Below are 11,469 nucleotides of genomic sequence, written 5' to 3'. Positions count from 1 at the left end.
AGAACAAGAATCGAATTGCGGTGAGTTCGATTATGCTGCTTATAGAAGCAAGACAAGACAAGGTCAAGGTCGAGTCGAGACAATGGCGGGAATTGGAGAGAAATTGGCAAGGCTAAATTCAAGTTAAACGTCGCCACACACGCAACGCACTTCAGCGACACACTCACTTTAAGTTAGTGAACGCCTCTTCTCTGTCTGTGTCTTCTGTAATAAATCAAAGCACCTCCACAAAAGAACCAATGACTTTGCCTGTCCTTAAGCTCAGGCTTAAGCGCAACTGGCCCTTGTTTCTCCAACCACCCTTGACGCTGTCTGTCCCAGAACTTGACTTGACTTGACCTGTAGGGGTCTTGAAAGGGTTTTTGACAGGATGAAAGCAGCCCGGGTCTGCCTTGCTTGGGCGATATTAGAGAGGAATACGTATTTCGCAACTGCCGGAAGTTTAAACCATAATATCGTGAGATAACATCAGGGTTGTGCTTTTTTCTCTCCGGTTTGCATATGGCCAGGCACATTTTGTAATCAGGTCGATTGACCTGCTTCTTCTGTCTTGGATCCGGCTTCGAGAAGCGGGGGATAACTAGGGACGGTTTTTGCTGCCGATCACAGCGCAGAATGGAACGCCATGCAGCCTTTTCGGCTTTAGTTTTCGGGCGAGGAATCATGTCCAATCGTTTACTTGAACAAAGATGCCGAGACAAGACGGGCCGTGACGATACCTTCCCAAGGTACCGAATTCGGTGAAGCAACACTTTGAAGATAGGTACTCTATCTCAGCTGCTGACGAGTCTGTCTGTGACTTGTCTCAACTACACAATGCATAGTCCTCTTCAACTTCCTTTCATTTCTTTTCGTCCAGAATCTCAGACTCAGACCCGACGCAGTGGAGGGAAGCAGCAGGGCCTCCCTGACAGATGTGCCCTGCAAGTCGGATCCCACTCTAAGACCTGGCCTTGTCCCGGGCACGCAACACAGCACGCAACAGTGGAGGACAGGTGTGGAGTTGGTTAATGGAAGAGAGTGGATCTCTTTGATGGAGAGTTACAATGCTAAACTAGGAAGTGGCCTAATTCCTTTACCGTGATTGTATGATTACAATATCAGCACATATGATGTGCGTACGTATGTGTCTATCTATGGAAAGCAATAGTCAACTGAGATATTACTAGTATTGAGGCCGCTCGTTTATCCTATCCTCTGAGTGATCCAGTTCTCATTTCAGAACCGAAACCTTGCTGTCCTCAAAGCTTCTTTGTATCATGCACTGAGACTCTGTCCGACATGAGAATGGAACCATGGTCCCGTCAGACTGGTTATGAGTTGTCCGTCTGATTGATAAACCCACAACCCAACACCAACACCAACAGCATCACATCGCACAACGTCACCTCAAATTCCCTGCTCCCAAGTTTCATCCCAAGTCGTCCAGCGTTTCCAGTGTTTCCATCAAATCCCGGGCAATCGCCCTGTCCCGCCGAGCCAGGATCTTCGGATGCTTTCCTCCCTCCCCAAAAGAGGACATTTTTCGGATGAGCTTTTCCAGTAAGGGTTCTTCTTGCGATTGTGCAAGTAACCCTTATCCTGGCTGCAGACCCGCTAGCTGGGGACAGGGCTTTAGATGATTAATGATAATCGATCCAATCTCAACGTTCGTTAGGTTTTCGTGGAGAGAGCTGACAGTGAATGACTCGAGTTGATGATGATTCTCGGTGTCAAGATGCAGAAAAGAGTGCCTCAGAGACACGCGGGACAGGGAATCTGGGTTCCTAGCATGACAAGGCGTCAGCCATAATACGGTCATAACATGGGAATAGTCAGAATGTCATCCGGCAAGTGTCAGCCTTCGCCCGCAACGACGGGCTGAGATGCCACGCATCTAGCATCAGCAAAACTCAAACTTGAGCGCCGCTAGTCCAAGAACTCTCTCGGAACTCGCTTCCTAGCACCAGAGTTGATCACATTTCCCACTGAAGACAATCTCTGAGTGGTTCAGGGTACGAGATCTGCAATCAAAAGGATACCGGGGTTGATGACAGCCAAGAAGCAAGATCAAGCTGACAAAACCATCAGCCCAACGGGTGAAATCCAATGAGATGATGGGAATTCGTGTTCCTGGCATTATCGTAGAGAAACTAAGATTTGAGGCCTGCCCTGCCCACATAGATATCTTCTCTTGTGACCAACAGTTCTTGGCAAGGCTAAGGAACCCCCAAGGTCTCCTCAAAAGCAAATAGTACCGTCAAAGCGTTCTCCGTGGTCTATCTCCGATATTCACGATAGTTACCGATTTACTTACTCCTCTTTTCTCCTGAAAATCATAGCCGGATGATGTCTATGATTACGGGAATAACTCGATGTTGAGTTGTCGTTCAAACCCCTGAGCTTACGATTCAACGCCCGCTGCTGATATCGAGCATATGCAAGAAAGATGTGCATAGAATATGAGGCTGTTGGTTCCAACAACACTGGGTTCGCTGTCCCGTCCCGCTGGCGTGGGACGATCCCACGTGTGGCATCGAGAAAAACCCTCATCTCCATATTCTTTGCTTTTGTTAATGTCTAGGTTCTGAGATGAATCTTACGTGTCATCGGAGAGCCCTGTCTTTTGAGTCTGTGCTATTGCTTCTCCATGAGTCACCAATGTTACCATGTATCTGATCCATTGATGCAAACCTTGCCAACACGAAAGACGCATCTTACTTCCAAGGCAATTGTTTCTTTTTCAACGTCAGTCAGGGGTCAAGGCCATGGTGTCGACGTGTTCCAGCGTGAGAGAACCATTTTCGAATGCCGGGGACCAATCATTCGAGAACATCACGGTTCCCAACTTTAAAACCTGCCTGACATGTCCCCATTTGTGACCTCCTTTGACCCCGGGTAATCAAGCACAGTCCATCTCTCGACTTAACCCAAGAGTCTTTCAAAACATCAGCTCATAAAGTGCAACAATTCAGGCAACACAAGTTTCCGAATCACACCGCTTCTATCAACGAGTGTCTATTTGATGAGCCTAATTGTGTTTCCATGCATAGCCTTCTTAGAGCTTCGTCATGATATTACATCCTTGTCTCATGTGGTGCCACGCAATCGGTCGAAGTGATTTATATCAAAAAAGGAAATATGCTAATCTTCCAAGATACACAACTGTCAATCAGGATCTAGAATCGACATGTCGGTTCTTGAGGCCAGCAACACGGTTACATATCATATTCTAGAAACTTGTAGCATTGCTCATGAGACGAAAGCCCCACTAACTAGACTATGCTGAAGACGATGATTTCACCAAGAGAGCCACAAACTTTTTCATCATGGTCCACAACAGCTGCAGTCACCGTTTCAGAACTTCCTCATGCCAAGAAAGGTCATATTCGCGCCCATCTTGTGCAGAAGGATTTCCTTGATCGGCAACAAACGCGGTACTAATTACACATAGCATGCTGATATGCCATCTCCCCTTCTCTCAACGTCTGATGTTCAAACTTTCCATGGATATGACACAACATCATGATTTCACCACGCCATTTGACCCGCAAGAAATCACCCAGGCGAAAGTGAATCGAACAAAATATGTTGAATACGTAACCACCAATTTGGGCAGTTTCTTTGTATTTTCTCGCGTCAGAAAAGAAGATGAAAAAAAGACCAAGAAAGCATGATATGTGCATGGTGCCTGTATCGCGCAAAGTCTCGACGCCTGGTAAAAACTCTCTCTTCCAACTCCCATTGCCAGATCCCAGTATCCTCATTCTCAATCCCTCCCAAAAAAATGTCGATCCCCACAGGGTATCGTAGTCGAATGGAATAAAAGTTAACTAAAATCACCAAATTGTATAAAATGTTGCATTTGCTGTGTGGATATCATCGTTTCTCCTTCTTGAATAGCGTACTCCTGTCGTGCTGAAAATGCAATTAACGAAGGTGAGTTGCCTCAATTGGGCTTGCAGGACCACTGCGAACATGGCTCAGATCACTGCTACCGGTTCGTCGTAGGGCTTGGCTCATTGTCTCGATGTTCAGATCACCCCCTGAAGGGTTGAGTTTGAGGTTGTTTGTGCTTGTTGGGCTACCAAGAGGTCTTCGAGTTGGACTCAACTCGATACCCTTCATGCTGCCAGGGTTGCTTGTGGGAGGGCTTGTCTCGGGTCCTTGGCTCGACACGGGTGATCGAATGGGCGAAGGCGAACGGTTGACCGCTGCTGGGAGAGACGTAAGTCCTGCAAGATGGATGCTGTCGCGGGAGCTCGCAACACCGGAAAGAGGGTTGTGTTCAGCCTGTACAACGTCGGCAAACGAAATGAATGAGAGCCGGCGGACATCGGAAGAATCTAGGGAACCGTAGTTGGAAGCGTTGTCGGCCGAGACAGCCTCTCGGTCAGCAAAGGAAGCGAGCTCGGCTGCCCACTCGCTGGCTCCGAGGTCGTACGAGGGAAGAACGTTGCTGGCTCCTGTAACTGTCACAGCGGCGGGTTGATGCGAGCTGTGGGTTACAATCTCGACTGTATCAGGGTCAAGCTTTTCGTTCGTGATGGCCTCGGACGCATCGTCAAGAACAGGAGGAATGTAGTTTTCGGTCTGAATATGTGTAGGGATGGCTGGAGAGTTCGGCTTGAGCACAGTGCTATCCTGGACATCACGCTCAAAGATCTGTGATGTAGCTGGCGAAGAAAGTCGTGGAGAACCAGTGAAGCCGCGACCTGGAGATGAGGGAAGGGCAAAGCTCTGCTCGCCAGTAGGAGGCCATGATGGCTGTTTCGAGGACAGCTTGGAAGCATCTCGAGATAGAGGTGGGCTGGCAGGGTTGGAGTTCGCGTTGGAAGGTGTTTGTGACTCAGAACGAGATTCGGGTTGGGATTCAGGCTTGGAGTTGTTTGTGTCGGGTTTGGAGTCAGACTTCGTAAGCACTGAGGGCTTCTTCTTGCCGAGGCCGAACAAGCTACGCATCTTGCTCTTCCCGTCCTTCTTTGTATCTTCTCTTTGATCTGCCTCGTTGTTGAAATCGCTGGTTCGAGGGGTTGAGTCACCTAACCGCTGGTCATCGACGGACTCAGTGTTGACGAAACGGTCATCACGAGTGATGGGGGCTGCTTCGGCGAGACTCATGTTGGCAGATGAGCCCAGATGTTGAGCGCCTGGGGTAAAGCGTCGTCGACGGTTTTTGTTGATAGAATATATACGGAAGACCGTTTGCAGCTGCAAAAGATTGTATGGGACTGCCCAATAAGGTTGAGTCAGTAACGAAAGTCGTGGAATGCAAGTCTATATCGGCAAGTGGGAGGAGCAACGACAGATGACAGACAGGCGGGCAGGAGAGATATTTAAGTAGCGGGCGTGAAGCGTCGGATGAGAAAGTCGGGAAAAGCAGAAAGAAAAAAGTTAGATGTGATGTGACCTTGTGTAACTGAGACTTTGAGTTTGAGTTTGGCGTTGGTGCTGCCCTTGGGATGGGAGAAACATTGAATATTGGATTAGATAGCACCTCATGGAACTTACCTAGGTATATCTGCCCTGTAAAACAGTCCGTAGCTCCCGGTACAATACTGGGGACTCCGTAAACAAAGACCCGCAACGGCCAGCGCTAACTCTTAGGGACCTGCTAATCGCGGCAATGCCGTTGTCCGCTTGACGCCGTCTCGGTCTGAGGGTCTGCGTGATGCACTTGAGTTTTTGTGGCTGGTGAGAGAGTGGCCGAGACAATGATTCCAAGATTTGGTCGATGCTGAATGAGTTGAAGAGAGATTTGAGAGACAGAGAGAGTCGGAGATAGATTGTGGATAGGTTAGGTACAATGCACGGCAGGGCAGAGCGGGCTGAGACTTTGGGCGCGCTGTGGCTACGGCTGTAGCGTATTCGTAGGTGCCAAGGGAGGGAGAGAAGCCTGAAGGCGCAAGCGTAGGTGCAGGTGCGTGCAGGTACGAAGACGATAAACTAAAATAAGTTTATTGCTTTTGTCGGATGTCGCTCGCCTCGTTGCCCGTTGTAGGCAATTGCAAGGATGTTTTGAGATGGATATTCTATTTATTGTCTGCCGAAATGAACAATGAAAGGGAGACAAAAGTCAGAACTCGAGAAGAGGGGGATGAATGGATGAGACGAGCTTCAAAAGGTTAAAGAAAAGTAAATGGAATTGATAATGACTGGGGGGCTGACGGGCGGCGTAGGTGGCTTTACAATTCGTTTTAGAGGTCAAGTCAAGCTTCAACTTTTTACAAGATCAGCGCACTTTGATCAAGGCACGGGACCAACTGGAGGCGGGATGATTGCACTATCCAGGGCATTTATGGGGCAATTTATGTGAGTCGCACAGATGAAAGCCTCCACCGTCTGCAGGGACGAGAGATTTAATTCCATGGATCCAATGTAATCGATGCAAGCTGGGAAAGGGTTTTGGACCACGGGACCTTTGCCAACTTGGCCAACGGACGATGGACGATGGATGATAGACGAGAGAGGCATTATTAGCAAAACCTGCTTAAAACGGTGGACATCGAGATGCTATGCCGTAAAGGCGATACAAGGCCCCAGACTGTGACCACGTTTTAGTATCTCGTCCTCCTAGATGCTCTTTCTGTTGGGTCTCCATGTTGTGATTCTATATTTGATGCTACGTCTGTCTGGTATCGTGCAGCACCAATCCATCCATATGCATGCACTCGACATGGGACTCTCGTCAATGCAAGTCAGGCACCAGAGCCTGTATCAAAGGGACTTTCTCCCAATAATACCAAGGCCAGCCCTGGGCTGCCTATCTCAGATGCTGAGGGACTGATCCGATGGGTTCAAAATATCCCTTCACCTTGAAATGACATGATATTGCTTTCGCTCTCTCCCTCGTACAGTCACAGCCTGGATAACATGTGATGCTATATCAGTCTTTATCACTCCATTTCCCCTTCAGCCTGCATATTTTCTCTCTGCCTTGGAACAGTCGGTTGGGTGTCCATGGTCACCAAGTTGGTCACCTCTTATCACATCCCATTGCTGTCAATCACCAACCCGGCTTCAGCCCCGCTACCAACATGGACCTCGTGACGACTCCTTCAGGGCACTTTCTTCATCTTGCCCTGGCGGAACAGGCTAATAAGGGATAAAGATCCGCGCGTATCTGCATCAGAGTAATGACCAACGAGGAGGGAGAGGGAAAAGTCTGCCCTGCTTTACGCACCGTTGATTGCTTTTTGGTTCCAAACATCAACAACACCAAAAACCCAATCTGAGATGCATCATTGGGCTTCCAATTCAGCCCCGTTTTGGCTACTCTAAGCTCTGACAGGCCCCATGTGCCGACCCCGTTGACCCCTTTTTCCCTGTTATAATTTGCCACTGATAAGGGTGACTGATTGATTTTCCACATTTTCTCCAGTTTCTCTGGAATTTTCTGTAGATCTCCATGGCCTTGAAGAAATGAAACAAGGGACTCGTCAGCTTGAAGTTTCATCTCATTGCACTGACTGTATGTAAGCGGGAGTTAATAACCACGAGGGGTCAATATTGAGGGGCATTCCTCCTGGCGAAGAGCCGACGTCATCAGCTTACAAGTTTGGAGCTAACTGCGAAGAGAGCTGGGAAGATGATCATGGGCCAGTCCATGCCATGTGACTTTGGAGCTCAATCAAGCACGTGACTTTTGATATTAGGTAAGGTGTCTTAGGTAAGCGTAGCTGAGGGTGGCAGAAACTTCAGATCTTAGGCTTCAGGTGGTTTGCAGGGTCCAGCGGTAACCATACGATACGCCAATTACCGCGGCCAATCGCCTTCAGCCCGGTCCTCGAGGTCCATACAAAGTCAAATCAAATCTCAAGTCGCCTGTACAACTATTTCCTCGTCACGGGACCCTCGACAACAGACCATCAAGTCACAATGGAGTTTCGAAGCCTCGTCCGACCAGCCGCCAGGCTATTCAGCCCTCGTGCTGCCCTTCCTACCGTTCCTTGCCGTGGCCACAAGACAACAAGCCGAACAAAACGATCTTTAAAGATTGCTCCTCACGAGTCCTTTCTCCCCGACCGAAAGGCAGCCTTCCCCGCCTCCGACTCTATCATCTACAACCCTCCTTCTTCCGAGGCCTCTCCTCTTCACACACCTTTCATCTTCCTCCCACATAACGACCCTCGCCGTGCCGCTCTCACACGAATGCGACACACCCCGGGCTCTCCTCTGGAACCTATTGCACCCGGCAAGCTTGCCCCAAAGATGGACTATCCTCGACGCAATCCTGTATACAACCTCAAGGCTGAGGATATCAGGGAGATGAAGCGACTAAGGGCAGACGATCCCGTTACATGGAGTGTGAATAAACTGGCTGAAAAGTTTGGCTGCTCGCCCGTTTTCGTCAAGATGGCTGCTCCTGCACCCAAGACACATGTTGAGGGTCTTAAGCGCAAGCAGGAGAGGAGGGAATCACGATGGGGTGCTATTCGAACCGCCGCAAGAGAGGACCGCAAGAGGAGGACAGACATGCTGTACCGTGGCGAGTTGTAAGGAGTTTATTCTTCGATGTGTCGGTGTGGCACAGTCTATTAGACTTGTACAAACATGGAAAATCGTCTGGGTTGATGTAGGATTATGGTCATAAGGAATGAAGTGAAATGCGAATAGTGTTGATTCCGGCCCAACGGGAGGGCAAAAATCTGTATAATTGCCAAATACCAAAAACTCCCTGAATACAATAGCCTCTTGTATTCTTTACCCTTGTCTCCCTATCTCATGTATCATGAATGGCGTATGCCGACGAGTTTATGGCATTCAATGTCCAACAATTCTCCAATTGCGTCCCATATGTACCCCTTGTTCCCACATAGCAAACAATTAAAGCTAATCCAAGATGTCGATACACACCTATATACGAACATTCGTAAAATCAACCAAGAAAAACTATACGAAGCAACTTTTGTTCTAATCCAACTTCATCTCAGTCGATCTAGTAGTCGACGTCGATGTGCGACGGCTTCCTCCAGCACTTGAAGATGATGAAGAGGGTGGCTCATTCAAGAGATCCTTTTCACCTGGAATCACGCGGTTACACCAACCACACCACGAACGACGTTCTCCTCTAACCTCTCGGCCAAGGATACGACTACCGCTGGTGCGCTCATCATCCCACTCAGGGACACAATGACCAACACGCACCATGCGAACACGTTTGCGCTTCACAACACCGCCAATGCCCTCGATCTCATGACGAAGGTAGCCAGGACCGAGGGACGGCGACGGTGTGCGCTCATGTGTAAGACGGAGCTGGTCGATCAGAGCGTCAACCGGAGCTTGTTGCGGGGCCGGAGCCGGGGCGACATTGCCGTCCCGGGCGTCCTCGGCGTCGCAGTCTACTTGATGCTCGACTTCTTTGGCGGCACAGCAATCTGCTTCGCGGCCACACACGACGCCACGAACGCCCTCGCCAATGCCTGTTCCAAGACCGCCGAGAACCTCACCGTATTGATTTCGCCAACGCCAGATACTAAGCCATCGGTCAGTAAGAGAGTAAGTTTCCTTGGGAATTAACACATACCGCTGGTAGTCATGATCTGCGGCACGAATGCTTCGCCCACATGGCTGACAGAGCCAAACGCCCTCGTCGGCGCACTTACAGACGTCTCGCGACACCAACTCCGATGACAGTGGTACATGTGAATCTACAGGCGCATTGATAAGAGTGGCTATAGGTGCGTGAACACAAGGTTTGCAGAGTCTCCTATGCCTCTCCTTGAGGGCGACGGAAGCCGGTGGCTTGATGGCGCAGTTCTGCAAAGTTCATGGTCAGTAACACGCGATTGGGCCAAAACTCGGCAGCTCGCAGATCGCTGTACATACCCGGCATATCACATCGCCGCATCGACGGCACTCGCCAACCATATCGCGAGCGCAGTCGCCTGATTTGCCATTGTAGCTGCGCCCATCTTCCATGTAAAACCAGTTACCAGCACGAGCGCGGTAGCGAAAGGTTTCGGAGCCATCAACGGGGACTTCTTCGTTTTGGCAGTGGAGGGTAGAGTTGATCAGAGTAGCACGGTACTGAATGAGGCCATGATGGATGAGACGACAGGTACGTGAAAGAGCGTCAAGGGTATTGAGGTCGATGGAAGATGCAATGGCTTCGACAACACTATTTGGAAGGTTAGTGGGAGTTGTCATGACATGTCAAATTCGGTATTAAACGAAGCAGCAGATATCATGACGAAGGTCAACAGCTTCAACCACGAATCACTCAAAGAATTTGGACAGAAAATTGATTGAACAAGGGATCGCACTCACGGGTAACACTGAAAGGCGTTGGTAATAGGCGCCTGAAAGGTAGAAGAGTCCATGGTGCCTAGCGGCTCTGGGTTGTACAATGAATGAGGCCAAGGTCCATTCCGGCTGTTGGCAGACAACAATTGGAGCTTCCTGAGAAGAAGAAGATGCTGATCTTTTTGAGAAAGCTCACTCTGCTGGGGGTCGTCATGATGAAGAGGACCAGGAGGCGGAATGGGCGGCACGGCCTCATGATGAGGTGCAGAAGCGGCACGAGGATCGTTGACGGTAAAGCCGCCAGGGCCCGCCCCAACATCCTCGTCCTCTTCCAAATCCACAAAACGCGCCATGGCTTTTTTGGGTGTTTCTTTTGTTTCTTTTACTAGTGACTTGCGTCTTGGCACATGGAAAAAACAGTAGGTACAGTGTGAGCCCACGATCCCCAGGATCTGATAAGCAGAGGGGATAGGATGGGATGGGCAGGGGGGTATCAAATTTCGGGGGCTCGAGTCGGTAAGAGGGGGGTCCGAGAATGATAGAACCGGATGTCGAAGGCCGGAAGAAGGCCCGGGATGCGGAACTTTGTATGATCGGGGCTAGACACGGCAGAGAGAGGTATGCAAGAAAAGAGAGAGTAGGTATGAAAAGAGAAGGTGATGTTTAGTTACAGAATAGGATTAATGATGTCTGCAGGGGAATGAACTGGAACTGGAACTGGGGCTATGATGAGTGAGAAAGAAGTGGGTTATGTTATGTTATCAATGTTACCAACGGAGGCCGGGAGTTGATGAAGCGGGGAGACGGAGCGGGACGAAAGAATCACGGAGGTAAAAGGGAGAATGAGCTATGATATGAGCTTAGAAGCAGCCATTGAAACTGCAGAACAGAGTCGTTCCCAGTGGATCTGCGTAGAAGATCGTGAGTGAGATTGAGGAAATGGAATGGAATGTGAGTGAGTGAGTGAGTGAGCAAACGAATGAGTGAGTGAATAGTGGCAGTGAGATCGATTGCATCAATGAGATTCGTCAATGATGCGTCAGTCACTTGATGCCAGCCACAGCTCGACCAGACTCGAATCAAGTTAGATAACAACCCCAACTAGAAACTAGTATATCTACGGTAAAGTCCAGGACCAATTCCTGAAGCTTGTCAGAATTGCCAAGAATAGCATGACCCTCGAGTTCAGAGCCCGATTCAAACCTATCATGGAAGCGAGTCTTGTCTCGTCTGCCCCTCTTTGTT

At 49.4% G+C, this 11,469-nt stretch overlaps 3 protein-coding genes across 3 annotated transcripts; 1 reads left to right on the top strand and 2 right to left on the bottom strand.

Moving 5' to 3' along the window:
- Window positions 1-3,827: 3,827 nt before the first annotated feature.
- On the bottom strand, window positions 3,828-5,415 carry FOBCDRAFT_33704 (uncharacterized protein). Its single transcript, XM_031183537.3, has 2 exons — window positions 5,390-5,415; window positions 3,828-5,210 (listed from the first exon to the last, which is right to left on the bottom strand). The coding sequence occupies exon 2, from the start codon at window positions 5,098-5,100 to the stop codon at window positions 3,910-3,912; it is 1,191 nt and encodes a 396-aa protein (XP_031039179.1). The 5' UTR covers window positions 5,101-5,210; window positions 5,390-5,415; the 3' UTR covers window positions 3,828-3,909.
- A 1,986-nt stretch (window positions 5,416-7,401) lies between these two features.
- FOBCDRAFT_201361 (mitochondrial 54S ribosomal protein YmL20) lies at window positions 7,402-8,478 on the top strand (the record flags this gene model as incomplete). The annotated part of the gene is made up of 2 exons (XM_031183536.3): window positions 7,402-7,450; window positions 7,688-8,478. 2 exons carry the CDS (start codon window positions 7,402-7,404, stop codon window positions 8,476-8,478), a joined length of 840 nt encoding a protein of 279 aa, XP_031039178.3.
- Window positions 8,479-8,685: 207 nt separating this feature from the next.
- Window positions 8,686-10,903, bottom strand: FOBCDRAFT_33683 (uncharacterized protein). The gene is made up of 4 exons (XM_031183534.3): window positions 10,249-10,903; window positions 9,808-10,099; window positions 9,506-9,738; window positions 8,686-9,454 (listed from the first exon to the last, which is right to left on the bottom strand). Exons 1-4 carry the CDS (start codon window positions 10,575-10,577, stop codon window positions 8,893-8,895), a joined length of 1,416 nt encoding a protein of 471 aa, XP_031039176.2. The 5' UTR covers window positions 10,578-10,903; the 3' UTR covers window positions 8,686-8,892.
- Between the last annotated feature and the right edge of the window lie 566 nt (window positions 10,904-11,469).

Source organism: Fusarium oxysporum, chromosome V, assembly GCF_013085055.1.
Source record: "Fusarium oxysporum Fo47 chromosome V, complete sequence".
NCBI classification, from domain to species: Eukaryota; Fungi; Ascomycota; class Sordariomycetes; order Hypocreales; family Nectriaceae; genus Fusarium; species Fusarium oxysporum.
This window is presented reverse-complemented; position numbering and strand designations above follow the sequence as displayed.

Bases quoted from the DNA above. Each gene is read 5' to 3' on its own strand.
- FOBCDRAFT_33704 (XM_031183537.3), bottom strand. From the start codon at position 5,100: ATGAGTCTCGCCGAAGCAGCCCCCATCACTCGTGATGACCGTTTCGTC.
- FOBCDRAFT_33683 (XM_031183534.3), bottom strand. From the start codon at position 10,577: ATGGCGCGTTTTGTGGATTTGGAAGAGGACGAGGATGTTGGGGCGGGC. The intron at 10,100-10,248 runs GTGAGTGCGATC...CCTTCCAAATAG, and splicing joins AACGCCTTTCAGTGTTACCC to TGTTGTCGAAGCCATTGCAT. The intron at 9,739-9,807 runs GTATGTACAGCG...TGAACTTTGCAG, and splicing joins GCGGCGATGTGATATGCCGG to AACTGCGCCATCAAGCCACC.